Here is a 15,551-nt window from a genome sequence, read left to right on the forward strand (position 1 = left end):
CGCATTCTATTGATGCAGATTATCAACTGTTCAAACTTGTGACTGTTTCAGCACAATAGCATACAACCTGGAGAGCAGAAATACTCGTAACACCGAAAATATTTTGCGGGTGTTGATCGACAGAGCATAAAACATTAAATTACTTTAGCCCTTGCGCAAACAAGAACAATTTTTCAACAACATTTGCCGCCAGAACTATGCAAGACAAATAAATTCGTTGTCCTCCCGAAATCTCATTTCTACAAACTTGATTTCCTTATCTTCGGTTGTGATATAAATAAGGGTAGTACAATAACTCTTTCAGTGATAATCAGTAAAGCAGAAATACTTTGCTGTTCACTCATTTTAATCCTTTGAGAGGAATTGAGTTGAAATCTGTATGTCAAAAGCTATTTAGCTAAACATATTGGGTAGAGGTCTGACAGCCATGAAAGCATCCACCATCTGGGGAAAAAAAAGAATTGTCAGTCATGAATCTCATTCTGGCTTAAATTTAAACAAACTGTAGATTAGAGAAAGGGAGGTGCCAACAAAGTTCCTGTGTTAGGGAAAGAAAGAGGAGATAAAACAAGAACTTGAAAGAGTCCATGTATCGTTTTAACTAGATCGTAGAAAAAACATCATATGAAAATCCAAGTTCGATGAGAAGATTTGACAAAAATTAAAAGTAGAATAGACATGTAAATTGGTTCTCATGTATGTTTTTGGTTTTTTCTCATGAATAAATACAAACTGACATATATAAACCTTTTTTAGTATTGGTGATAGAAGATGCCTCTCCATCTTTTAAGAAGGTAGATAGTAATCACTTTCATGTACCAAGGGGTATCATGTGACTCTTCGGTCTAAATGGATGATGACAAGAATTACTTCTCCATTACCTTCCGCTGTAGCAAGGTCAATTTTTTGATGACCCTTTTCGGATGGGCAAATGGGTTATTCATGTATCACTTCCCATAGCCAGGGATGTTACCAAAAGGAGGACATTAAAAGGTCACCAACTTCATAATTCCTATACCTAGGGATAAGTTAAATCACCTTCTAATTTGAATTCATTATCCTAGTTACTGGGGATAGCAAGTGTCCGCAACCTCTGGCAACACTAAATTTCTTCTCCAGATAGATAGTAGCTCAACTCTGGTCATCAGGGGGAATTTATGCACGAAAAGCATGTTTGTGCGCCCAAACAGGGCCTAAAAGCCAGTACCAAGAGGTTCCGTCGAAGATGGCAAAGAATCAAAACTGATGTCACTACGAACTCTTTCTACGAAGGATAATGAAGTCTTCTGAAAAGCGAAACAAGTTGCAGAAAATGATTCTGACGTGGTGCATACCTCATCTGTAACAGCAGCCCGAGCCTGGCGATGTCTCTCGACCAACTCTGAGAGGACCTGAATAAGACATTTCTTGACCTCACCAGTCAGCATCCTTCCAGCACCATATTCCTGGAATATGTCCATGAAATAAGCAGGGCAAGTAGATAAACAAAATCCAGTGGGAACCAAATCATAAGGCAGCTTGTTTATAGACAAAAAAGAATAAGATGACCTTAAACTGAACAAGATGATCTCTAGCAATACCTTCTTGATGTGCTCAAGTTCAGCATCATCTTCAAGAAAGAAATTAAGGTACTTGACAGGAATGTCCACCTGAGCAAAACCCACAACAGGAAATCTATTGGACCATAAAATTATTCGTGAGCAGACTTCAAATGCTCAGTCTAACAGATACAGAAATCTTATGCGTAGATATTCAAAGTAAAGTTCAACGAGTGCGGTAAATCTCCTCAAGGATGAAGAGGATGATAACATGGCTCTGCTGCTAATACCTCAATCAAAGAGTCAGATGAAATTAAGATATTTGTTATGTTTAAAAATACTAAGAAACATTCCACTGAAAATTTTGAAAAACCTGCATCAGCACTTAAATCTGCTTAGTCAGTATCAATATGGTAAAATGAACTACTAATTATCTCTCATGCCATATATTTGCAAGGGTTATGACATTTATGAGCTTACCATACATAACAAAATAAAAACCATACCTCCAGGTTGGCTCCATATTTCCTGTGGTTCTCTATAGAATCTTGGCCACCAGAAAAGGCATATCTATTCACCTAAAAAGAAAAAGTATCAGTACAGATAATGCCTTTTTGGTTAGGAACATTTGCATATACCATACATACTCATTCAGGACATGCACATAGGATTTGCAAAGGGACAGGCTGGGCTTGTTCAGCCTTCACAAAGAAGGACCTGGACCCAACCAGACCCATCAAAAGTTGTGCCATTCAACCAACAGCCAAGAGCAGGTCAGATGCTCCAGGCAAACCTGCCCGTCTATCATGTCTATAACATACCAGCTCAATCTAAATAATAGCCTAACTTTTTTTGTTAACAAATTTCAATACAATCCAAATTCACAGAAGTTCTCGACTTCTCACAAATTTTAACAAACAAAGCCCCATTCACTTTTATAAAACTGGAAAAAGTTGCACCATGGAAATGGTTATAATTGCTTCAGAATGAAAGACTAACATTAATAAGAATAAGCAAAACATATATGCCCACACAAATGGTTTAAAACCTCAAATTCCCTCTTCCTGATCAGCGGTGCAGTGTAGCTCATCAAAAAACTGAATTGCTTTCAGGTTCTCAGGGTTACCATGGTGTTGCATGGAAACGGATGAAAGAATCAGATTTGGACATGCATTTGACTCTTGACTATCCAACTTGCCAATACGTAAAAGGAGAGAGCAGCAGGAGCACATAGGGAAAAATAATTAGTTAAATTATATTTTTAACTTTTATATATTTATATTTTTGATATTGTATGGATTGTTTTGGTAGTTCCATACACATATTTCCCATACAAATTCCCAAATTAGCTTCAGGATGTAAACATGGCATTTTGCAAATTTATTGTTAATACCAACATCCTTTTGGTAGAACATCCTTCACCAATCTCTAGAAAGCCTACTACTGATGTCATTATGGTAGGTCATAATTGATCAGTTGGGAAGGGGGAGAGGGGACAAAGATTATTTCTTTGGTAGAGAACTCGATGACTCAAAAACCAATTTCAGAACATCCATATTGGATATGGGTCTATACCACCAAAAATGGGTTGAAATCATATATTATATGTGCTGGAGGTCTCCAGGTCTCAGCCCTATGCAGCCAAATAGAGGACTCTGTTACATGCCACCTGAACTTTAGAAGGCAAGGAATGCATCGTTGTTAAATAATACTATAAATTAGAATGTTGGATGGTGAAGAGGTTCCTAGCAGAGATAGGAATGGTAAAAAAGAAATTGTTGAATAGGTTGTGGAGAACACAAGCAAATGAAGAGTTTAAAAAGAATACATTAGTACACCAACGGAGGAGAAATTGAGATCGAAATTCTATTGAGATTTGGCAAAAAAGAACTGAGGAGACCCAATGAGGACAACTAAGATATGTGTTTAAAGGAGTAAGGAGTGAAGACCTCAGAACTCTAAGATGCAGCAGAGTGTAAGTTGACAATGAAAATGGTTGTAGCTCCTGATAGGATCAAATGGCAGAGTACTCGTCCCATGTAGTCAGGACAATGGTTTGTTAGTTATGGTTATTGGTAGCATAACACACTTTAATATAAATGACAAAGCACTTGAAGCATGGTATGTAATCAAGGCCATGACCCAAAGCTTCAAAAATCAGCCATAATAACACAGTCTTCTTCTGTAAGATGTGGGAAATATAAAAGCTTAGCAGATCTGTGGTAACCACTACATGTTATTGACAAAAATGAACTGATTCAGCTAAATTCTTGATTACATTGGCATGTCATTGTCGGCACCTGCCTTTTGTTCTAAAACTGAACATCCACCATTGACTAAAATATTTTAGAGAAACGCATGACAAAATCATAACCTTGCAAAAAAAAATATTGGAAAAAATCAAGCTGCTGAATCAAGAGAAGCAAAACCTGGAATGGACTGAAAGTTCCTACACTACATTTTTTTTTTGGTTAGATGAACTGTCATATAGGAAAAACCCCATGACTACGGTTTCTCTTAGATCGATTTTCCAAAAGCACTAAGGCAGTCAATTAATTTATTAGCATGATACAATCTGTTTCTGTCGCAAGTCAAATATCTAGTCTATAGGATTCTTTCAAACATCTAGTATAGAGGATTCTCCATACACTGAACAGTATTGTACTCTAACATTATACCAACAATCAGAAAACGCATACCAGAACTGTAGGACTTCTTATGAAATATCACACTTGATCGAAAACAAAGAGACAGATATTGATCCTAGTCTTGGAACCAACGACAAATGAAGCTTCAACTAGAGGAAAATGCAGAGTTAACATTCAGGATTACCAAAGCAACTTATACCTTAATTTTTAATAAAAATTGGAAAATAACACATGTTAGAGAAATATAAAAATGGTGATGTTATATATAAGACAAACCTTATTTTTTATGTCTTTGGAGGAATCTGTCACATATATTGCAGAATTTGGATCGCTTGCCGACATCTTTCCTGTCTCCCCCTGTTCATATTCAGGTTCAGGAAACGAATAGATATGAGTGACCGATCCATAGGAAACTATGCAGTTAAATGGAACATACTCAAAACAGTAAAGTGAGAATTTAAGTAGTATTCATCTACAAGAAAATAGATTGAGAGTGGATTGCAAACAGCATAGTCTCATTCAACATGCATAATGATTTTCATGTGTTTATACACCTACTCATTTTCTTTTATTTGTGTTTAGATGAATATGTAGAGAAAATTATTAATTTATTATATATCTCATTCCCTAGTTCCGCAATCCACTCCATATGAGCTGATAAAGCCAGATGGTCACTGAGTGACACAGAATACTGGTTACCATTGTCATGGTAAAATGCTTAGCTGGTTGAGCAAGTAATGCATGCAGAAAATTGATAAGGGAAGTGGCACATAAAAGCACATATCTTGCGGTAGTATCATGTTAAGCATAAATCATTAAATCTTGCACAATTGTCATGGATCCTAGAACTTGATCCCCTGATGCCCCATTTTATCCATTCGACCTTTCTGTGCATTACATAAACATGTTCCTTCTTCCTAGATTCATGTGTCATCTGTGTATCAATAACGCTCCTAAATTTATTTTTCCAACAAGTAGGCACACTCAAAAATTTTTTAAAAAAAAGTTGCACATGACATGAACAGGCATTTCTTGCTTTTAAAAAAAAAGTGTTTGGAAGACATTGAAGATCGCCTGTCCCATGCATGTGCCATATGAAGAAGCTTGCCCCAGAGAGAGCGAGAGAGAGAGAGAGAGAGAGAGAGAGAGAGCTTAGAATTAGACCAACTGGAGTTCTAGCAAAGAGAGAGATATGGTTAAGTAACACAATGCTATTTTATAATGCTGACACAAGAAGGCTCAATTACATTAATGCAAAAAAGTGGAAATACAGAATGATGAAATGATAGGACTTACTTGTTTCAAGCCTACGATCTTCTTTGTTTTAGCAGTCCACCCAAGTCTACTAGGGTTATGATTGGAGAAATTAGAAATTGTATGTATTGATTAAACTTGTTAAGTCATGAACATAAATCTACTTGATCTTCAAAATAAAGAAGAAAATTTGTTATACAGTTAAATGCTTGGTCAGGCCCCCAGTGTTTTTTATAGCTGATGGATTTCACAAAAGATTATTTGGTGCAATCCAGATGTTTCTTTTCGTTGATAGATTCTAAACTCTTTCTTCTACTGTTATTTTCCCCTCATCAGCTAGCAACATCTATAATCTTGGTTTACAGTAGAGTAGTTGTACAATACTAGCATATTTTTGCAACCACAATACATCCATAACATTTGACAGATAACAAGCACTAATCATGTTCAAAATTGAACCAAAAACACAACTTCAAATAGAGATAAAATCAAATCATGAATTTACCTTTTCTATTGAACTATCACAGTATTGTTCAATTTCTATTGTAAACGCATTTCACTTGAGTACCTGAAGAGCAGGGAAGAATGACGATTCAATTAAAGCCGGTTTTTGGTATCCTATCCTGGGAGCCACATCTCGTGTCATTCTGAAATAAGGATCCTGAAATGAACGGTGAAACATGGCAAGGTAGGGGAAACTGGTCAGAAACAGTTATATGATGCCATATCATAGTATACAAGGGAAAGGGTTGTAAGTTGTAACATTTTAAGAAAAACATAATTATGGAGCAAGAAAATAATTAAAGATCAGGTAAAACTTCAAGTAAATCAAATAATCAGAAAGCAGAGAAAGGGAAATATTGATCTCCAACTAGTCAAACCAAGACGCGTCACAAAACAACAATGAAAGAGCATAGTGCATCATGTCGACAACCTATATAACACATCTGAGACGAATAAACAATTCATCTATTTATTTGCTATAAAAAATTTAACTAAAGACTTCCAATCTCTATTTCCAAAGGTCTACATTTACTTTGTATACAGTTACAGCTTCCAGTCTTTGACATTAATTTCACACAGTGACTGACAGAATGCTTTGTATCATAAATGACATTATAAGGTAAACGAGAATTTCTTAGCAGCAACAAAAAGACATGATATACAAACAAGACTCGTAAAAAACAGCTATAATAGCACACTTGACTATCCTCAGATACGAAAAATGCACATAGGCAAATTCCATACCAACACCAACAAAATATTCATCACCCTAACTCAGACATGGAGTGAACAAAGTAGAAATTGTTCAAGCAGAACTGAACAGGCCATGAATGTCAGGCATCTGCAGCTGCTAGGTTATAGTAGCAACACGAGAACCTATTATGAAGTGATGATGAACAAAGCAGGAACAATATTGAAACTACAATTGCACCCACTGTGAATAATAAAATTACTAGAAAATTAAATTGCATTGTGTATCTGATCTCTAAAATGTGTTGTTACACAATTCCAATTTTAGGGTTAGAGTTCGCTAATAAAACATGGTTTTCTGCTCTTCAAAAGGATTTAGAAGCTAGTACCAATCAGTGGAGATCTTAATAAACAGCATCAATGCAATAAGAATCAATTTACAGAGATGATGAATTTCACTGAAGAATGGTGGAAGTGACTGATAATTTCAATAAAGGCATCAAAGATTTCTTATTTTTTGGTAAGTTGGATAAATTAATTAGTACGAGTATAGATTCATCCGTGAGAATCGGAAAACAAAATATTCAACAATTAAGAAGGAAGACTTGTTGAAGAATCCCGTAATGTAGTCCCAGTGTGATTGGACACATAGCTCCTCATCCAATCAACAGTGCTATTAGGTTCCCCATAAATATGTGATACCTCAATAGAGAGCATGGCACGCATTATCCATCAGCAATCATGTAGAAGTGGATGAAGTATGGCATCAGTAGGAGGTGGATCTGAAAGAATTGTGGCATCAACATGCGGTGGATCTGAAAGCCAACTAACAACTATCAAAGAGTCTCCTAAATAAATGTGAGAAGCTCTGAACCTCTGTGTAGCATAAGTCAATGCTTCTCATGAAGCTCATGATTCCACCATTGGCACAATAGTATCAAAGAATGCTTTCAAAAAGCACATATTGGTGGGACCATGGAGCACTAATAGGCTGGCATGCAAGGCAGATTATGCATATATGATGGATGGAGCATTTGATAGTTCCCACAAAGGCTACCTGAAGCTCTTCAGGACCTAATGAAGACCTTGAATGGTGAGTCGAACAGAGGTGCATCACTTCTCTGTCCACTAAATTAAAGCCCACCAACTAAAGCATTAAAATATCAATCTAAACCAAAACAGCTGATTTCTAAAAGCCACTGAAACACCTTGTTGAGGTTTAATGATGACCACAAGATGTAAAGTATGATAGCAAAATTGTAATCAAAATTAAGATGCATTAGCAAGGTATCTTCAAAGAGTCTACACAATTGGTTACTAAACTATCAGAAAGTGGGTCGAAAAATCAAGCTATAATGATCAACTATCAGATACAGGAGAGACACCCATATCTGTGACTTCATTTTGTACAAACCAGACCATCAAAATGTCATTCAAAATTTCAAATCTGGTGTCTTCACATTCTAAGTTCGTTCACAACTATTGGTTAATTATCGTACTCATGGACAAGCAAAGAAGTTCCAGATTTTGATCATGCCCCTGTGAAGGGCTTATTACCAGAAGCACCACCTCTTTCAACAGATAACATTGATACTTGCGCCAAAATTTTCATGCACCAGTTAATACAATAGCAGATCAGTACGTTACTAGTCCTTTCTAAACCAACAGAGCAACTTAAGAAAATGCAACTAGGAAATTTGATCTATAAAGCGACAATTGGACACTTTAAAAAAGTATCATGACAATTCAATGTTTTGACACTGGATGAAATGACACTGCACTGCTTGACATGATGTGTTACAAAAACAATTACAGCATCACTTTTCATGTCAATTTTTGGAACTTCGAATATTTGCTGATCTTATAACATTATTTCCCCACATGATACTTGGAACTTATAGTGAATGTTGCCAAACGTAACATTATATGAAGGGTCTTGTTTATATTATTGAAACGTGAGGAAGCCAATCTACCAAATTGTACATCATTTGAATAAACACAATGAAGCCATATATAGAAGTTACAGAACTCTGTTATATTTGAATAACAAGAGGACGGATGAGTTGATCAACTGCGCGTGCTTTCACATGCAAGGTATAGGACAGAAACCAAACTGAACTACTTATCAATTGATAATTCAGACATACATAACACATAAAGAGAAAAAGGACACACCAAGCTCAGTTCTTAAATATTTAACTCAGAATCTTCAAGACATCTTGGCCATGTGCCATGTGTCCAGGTAAAAGCCAGTCATTAACTTGTGCCAAAATAGAGATCAGTTCAAACAATAACCTAATTAGTGGGGAAATGCCAATCTTTACTATAGAGCATACACATTTTTAAATCAAAAAACAGAGTATTAAAGATTTAGAAATTAGCACCTGGTCAATGGCACATGGTATCAAGCAACGAAGCTGGTCCTTTCCAGGGAAAAGATGTGGAAATGAACTAGGGAATGATGGGACTGCCTGCAGATAAAGAATTTACTTATGATATTAAGCTCAAGCAGTTCCTTCGAAACTTCCAATGCAGATATGTTAGAGAAAAGAGCAAGTCAGGTACGCACACATGAAGCCTTGAACACATAGACCAGAAAGCAAAAAATAACTGAAAATTTATAAGCATTAACAGTATTTTTAACTGAACCTGCACAGGTGGGAAGCTAATTTTTCCAATATGATCTTCTTGTGTGAAGCCAAATATTCCCACAACCTAAGTTGCACAAATGCAAGATATAAGAAAAAACCCTTCCAGTGATGATTCATGTACAGCAGTATACAGGAAAAACCTATCCCACATAAAATTGGTATTGATCTCAAATAACTATAACATTTACCTTATTAAATGTGACACATTTTGCAACCTTGACCATGTTTTCATAAAAGACACTGCAAGAAAAAAACCAAAGCATTAGGAGATTAACTCATTGAATAAGAATTAAATTCAGTGTCACATAAAAGTTTTATCATACAAGAGGAGTGGCATAATTGTGATGTGACTCTGGTTTGCTTAGTTTCTACAACCAAGAAATTAATGAGACAAAGGAACGTATGCACAGACAAAGCTGTGAGGATTTGTGTGTTTTTGGCCCATAAACATGCAAATATTCTTCTGCAGCCAGCAATCCCTTATTCATTTTATTCTGCTGTCTTAAAAATCAGCAGTTCATTATGTCTACCTGATTAGTTCAGCATCATCTCAAAACTTCATATGTGTATTACCACACCCGTAAAGTTGAAAACCAAAAAAATAATATTAACAATGACGATGATGATGATAACCAGTAGGTAGTAGCAGTAGCACATGCAGTAGCATATGCAGTAGCATCCCTGTCACTACCGGGCCTGGTGGCAAGAGTAGAGGAAGGCCGTCGACCAGAAGAAATGAGAGAGATAGATAGGGAAACGAGTTTTCTAGTCCCGCGGGCCCTACCTACTTCATTCTCTCCTCCAGGATTGCAGCTTCCACAGCTGTCTCCACTCGGTCAAATGCATCTGGCTCTGTCTCTAGGAATGGGATACATGTAATGAATTCCAGACATCCCACAAACAAAACAAAAACAGTATAAACAAAAAGGTTTACAGAATTTTTTGAGTCAGCGATGCCATTTCTTCCGGTGTCGGAAGAGTCGAAGGGAGTTCTGTGAGTCAAAGGTGGGAATCAGTTTCATCATAAATGCCGTTGAAAGAAGTCATGCTCTACCTATTCTACCAAGAAGAGATGCCAAATCGTCGGTTGTCGGTTCTAACTTCTGCAAAACGCGCATATAACGAGGATGACAACCTATCAAGTTCAATGCCATCACCAGCATACACCAATCATATTTTTGATAATTTACAACCTGTCTTTTTGTATATAAATAAATATAACAAAAATGCCAATCTCCATGATAGGAATAACTAAACAACATCCACCATGCAAATGGAATTTAAGTGATTTTGAGGTCAACCAATTAGAATGGTCAGCACAATGATTGTTGAGCTTTTATATATACAAGCAAATTATCTATGCATATTAACGCTCCAGAGTGAAATCTAAGGAACTAAGAAAAAATATGAAACAGAAGTCAAACAGATGCAATGCAAAATCTGTCAAACATAACCTCAATAACAACATTGTCGTCAATGCCTTCCCATAATGATGATGCAGCCAGTAAATATTGGCATATCTATTCATGCCAATCAAAGGACAATACTCAACTATAACTTACCCACCAACATAATTAAAATCTGAGAAAATGAAAGTTCTTGTTATGTCAAAGCCACATGCAATTATGTCTTTTGCATTCTCACGAGCAAGCCTTTTACTCTCTTCTACTGAGAGATTCTTCCACATGCACTTCTCATCGTCGGTTAGCTGTATTACAAGAGGAACCTTAAAAGCATCCTGCAAATATCTGCAAACAATGGTAAGGAACAGCCCATTACTAAATTACTGACTTAGCTTTTACTAGAAAATATATAAAGCTAGAGCACTTCCAGAAGATAATGTCAAGATGATGAAATGCGCATCATGCACACTATGCAGAGTCAAAAAGGGGAGGGGGGTTCACTGACAAAACTTTTTTATGACAAGTTCAGCACAAGCCCAAACATGATTAAGTAGATTGGCTGTACTAGGGCATCATCCAAGCTGGGACTACAGATGATGTATTATAGAAGTATGCACACTTTCTTTTTCAATAAGTGTAATTTAATGTCAAATGTTTTTCAGCAAATTCCCTGTACACAAATTAAGCTCTGTCAATGAGTATTTAAGGGAAATAGAAGTGACAATGGATGAAGCCCATTAAAGGAATGATAGGTGTAAAAAGATTTATTAAATTGACTAGGATGATAAGTGCAAGGCTTGAAAATTTTGGTTATCGTTATGCCTAAAAATTGAATGCAGCCAACATATAAATCTCACAGGAATGGGCTTCTAACCAAGTTTAGGTCCAATTCAAGAGATACAATGAGAAAATCCAAAATCAGTCTTGGTCCTGTGAATAAATGTAAGTCCAAGTTTATCCTACATTGAAATTAGAACCATATTGATAGAGAAAGAACATAAAAGAAACAAATCCAAGTAAAACCAATAAAAAAACATGTAATGGATCAGAAAGCTATAAGGTGCTAGTTAAGCCAATTTAAATTCAATCTTTTTTCTTGTTTCAATCGAGAAGGATTACATGGATCATATATTCGTTGAGAGAATGTTACTCGCAGATACAAAGAAACCGGAAAAGGTAATTACTCATTTTTGTTTCTAAGAGCATTAATTGACGATCCACAATACCTCACGTCACATAATCCACCTAAGGATGCGGACAATGAGGTGCTTTTGTTTTACTACACCATTCTCTAAGAAGAAAAATAAGCCATCATTAAGTCTGTTCACATGGTCCACTTTTTTTGTCAACAAGGATCGCCGAACAGGGCCATACCACCCGATTCAGACCGAACCAAGCCGACCCGGTCTGTGCCGAACCAAGCCGACCCGGTCTGGTCAGTCGCTATAGAAAAACAGTTCCGGTCCTGTAGGGGCCAGAACCTCAATAATATCGACCGGAATAGAAAATTTTTTAGCCGATAGCAGACAAAAACGGACGGTTCCGTCCGGTTCGACTCGGACTTGGTGTGAACCGGTCGGTTCGTACCGAATCGGAGGCCAGTGGCCCGCTATGACAATACTTGCCATAGCGCGAGCGCTGTAGTGCCACGTCGGCTTTAAAAATCGAACACCACTGAAGCAATAAGATGCATCATTTAGCTTAAACCGGGATCATAGAAACATCAAAAAAAATCAAAAAAAAATCAAATTAGACTTAAATTCATAGAAAAAGTTCAAAAAGAGAAAACTTCCAAACAAATAGGCGTGCCGGTGCGTAAACTGGCGCGCCCAATCGGTTCGGTTCGGTCGGAACTGGTACCGAACTGTACCAGAGCCGACCGGTACGCCACCCGATACCAGCTCGACAACCCTTGGTTGTCAATGATGGATTTCAAGAATCAATTTAAAATCATGTAAGGATTGAAATGACCTAACACTTGACCTCTAACACAATAACTCTTAATGAATCCAAGCATATATATATATACACACACATGCATACATATATATATACACACACATGCATACATATATATATGTATGTATGTATGCATAGATATATATGTATGTATGTATGCATACATATATATATATATATATATATATATATATATATATATATGTATGTATATATATCTGTGCGTGTGTATACATATATATGTATAGATATATGTATGTATACATATGTATATTTCCATATATATCCATATAAGTACATATGTATGTATACACACGCACAGATATATATATATACATACATATATGTATATATATGCATGCATACATCTATGTATGTATCTGCATGCATGCATACATCTATGTATGTATCTGCATGCATGCATATATATATATATATATATATATATATATATATATATATATATATGTATGTATGCATATATATATCTATATATGCATATATATATATATATATATATATATATATATATATATATATATATGTATGTATATATATCTGTGCGTGTGTATACATATATATGTATAGATATATGTATGTATACATATGTATATTTCCATATATATCCATATATGTACATATGTATGTATACACACGCACAGATATATATATATATACACACACACACATATATATACACATATATACATAGATATATATATATATAGATGAAGATATGTATATGTCCATATACATATACAGATATACATATATATATATACATACATATATATATATATATATATGTGTGTGTGTGTGTGCATATATACATATATATACACACACACACACACAGCCCTCATTGGAGGGACTGTAAAGCTGACATACTACAAAAGAAAATAAATGATTTACAAAGTTCTTTAAAAGAAAACTTTAAGCAAACATAGTACGACTGGTCGTACTGCATCCCAGCAAAAATGCATTCATCACTGGTAATTAAAACTTAACAAATTTTTCAAAGGTAGAGGTCATCAAATCCTGCATAAGTGAACAAATAGCCTGTAGAAAAGTGGATTAACCCAACCAATCATGCTTGTAGAGCGGAAAAAAGTCGTTGGCTTATTACTCCATGAAATCAGATTATCCAGGAGAACGATTGATGATTCTATCAAGCTTACATGTTGATCAAGGTCAAAGGATGGAAAAAACTAGGTTTTACTTGAAAGCATCAAGAAGGCATATAACAAGAAAGTTGAAATTTCCTAACCACGAGTTGTAAAAAGAAAAACAAAGCATTTATTCTAATTCTTTTTTTTTCTTGCGTACCAATGGAAGTCCAGCTCAATTCTTCAAGTTATAGTGCAGTTGAGGCCAATGTTACCTAGACATGTGATACACCTGCCAACCTGTCTAAAAAACTTAACACACCAAAGGGCCTGACGGAACAAATCAAAAACATCCAAATTCTATACATGCAAAAGCCTGAATGGTACACAGCACTTAAATTAGCTGTGCGAGATAGCATAACTAGTAGGAAAACCTAAAATAATTTAATGCCTAATACTCTTACTGAAATTTGAGACATTAGAAAGATGCATTTGCCCCAGTATTCAATATAATGTGTCAACAGAAATCATATTGTTAAGTACTCAAGTACCCAATTATTCCATAATGTCCAGGTATCCCAAATTATATACATATCCAAGAAACAAAGAGGGAAGACTAAATTTATGTCCAAGCTACAAGAAAATGACTACCACCAAAAAAGTCACAAACATCATACATGTCAGGTGTACACAAGATTCACTTGATTGGGTATAGAGTTCACAGAATAAGAAAAAGGAAAAAAACCAGGATCAACCAAATAAAGCAGCTCGGGACTTAATTGGATTACACCCATATGGTACTAAAAATAGAATTCAATTGAGTGAAGAGAAAGATAGTACCAGCAAAATTTCTGGCATGATTCTCCTAATAATTTTTTATTTCTTGACATTATTTTATCATCTAATAATATAGTTATTAAACCAATATGGAACAAAGGCGTGGTGCGCAATACATGATCTTCAAGACTGTGAATTGCGAGCAAGTTCAACTCCATCAACTTGCAATCAAGAAATTTTGTACTAATACATCTAAAGATTGTAATTTGACATCAACCAACCGCACAAGATCAAAATCAGAACATGAAGCAAGAAGTGAAATTCTCCTTACACCGCGTGATGAGAGTAGAACAGAATTCAACTAATATACAAACTATTGACGAATTCAAGAACAACCAGAGAGCCAAGTGAGAAGAAAACTTACTTCGTGAACATGAAGGGAACCAGATGACCGAGATGCAGAGCCTCCGACGACGGCCCCCTCCCCGTATACAGATAAAACTTCTCCCCCCTCTCGTACACATCAAGTATCTCATTGAAATCCCTATCAGACAGCAATCCATGCGGAAATCATTCAATGCCACGATCAAAACGTAGAAAGAAACGAAAAAGATGAGATCTTTTCGACGGGAGAGGGACCTGTGGGCGAAGAAGACGCCGCGCCGGAGGAAGACGTGGGCGGGGCGGCCAGTGAGACGCTCGACGCGGTCGACGAGGGAGCGGTCGAGCCGCTGGCACCCGAACTTCTCGATCAGCTTGTCGTAGTCGATCTTGCCGCCGTCCTTGGCGGTGACCTCCCACGGATTCACCACCTGCTCCTCTTCTTCTCCGACTTCTCTCTTCTGCTGCTCGTTCGCCATTGGAGATGGCTCTCGAGAGGATTGGGCTAGGGCTTCAGGGAGACGTCGAGGGAGGGATCGAAGCGAAGAGATCAGGGATGAGGGTTTTGGAGGGCAGGGTTGGGAACGTCGCCCAGAGTCTGCAGCGCGATCAACGACATTGGGATATCTAGACGAATTTG

At 36.4% G+C, this 15,551-nt stretch overlaps 1 protein-coding gene across 5 annotated transcripts; it reads right to left on the minus strand.

Annotated features, from left to right (window-relative positions):
- Positions 1-112: 112 nt before the first annotated feature.
- On the minus strand, positions 113-15,551 carry LOC103721827 (tryptophan--tRNA ligase, cytoplasmic-like). 5 transcript variants are annotated; one of them, XR_005515257.2, is made up of 12 exons: positions 15,170-15,550; positions 14,955-15,074; positions 10,848-11,033; positions 9,474-9,525; positions 9,284-9,349; positions 9,019-9,105; positions 6,009-6,101; positions 4,463-4,543; positions 2,045-2,108; positions 1,581-1,649; positions 1,335-1,445; positions 113-444 (listed from the first exon to the last, which is right to left on the minus strand). XR_005515257.2 is itself a non-coding variant. In XM_039134456.2 (12 exons), the coding sequence occupies exons 1-12, from the start codon at positions 15,388-15,390 to the stop codon at positions 394-396; spliced, it is 1,209 nt and encodes a 402-aa protein (XP_038990384.2). In that variant the 5' UTR covers positions 15,391-15,551; the 3' UTR covers positions 113-393. The 5 variants fall into 5 exon arrangements, 2 of the variants coding, with proteins under 2 accessions (XP_038990384.2, XP_038990386.2); XR_015974877.1 differs by having other exon boundaries at positions 1,581-1,674; XR_015974878.1 differs by having other exon boundaries at positions 1,581-1,674; positions 2,045-2,116.

This window comes from Phoenix dactylifera, chromosome 2, assembly GCF_051530095.1.
Source record: "Phoenix dactylifera cultivar Ajwa chromosome 2, Ajwa_hap1_PhDact_Kaust_v1.1, whole genome shotgun sequence".
Taxonomy (NCBI): Eukaryota; Viridiplantae; Streptophyta; class Magnoliopsida; order Arecales; family Arecaceae; genus Phoenix; species Phoenix dactylifera.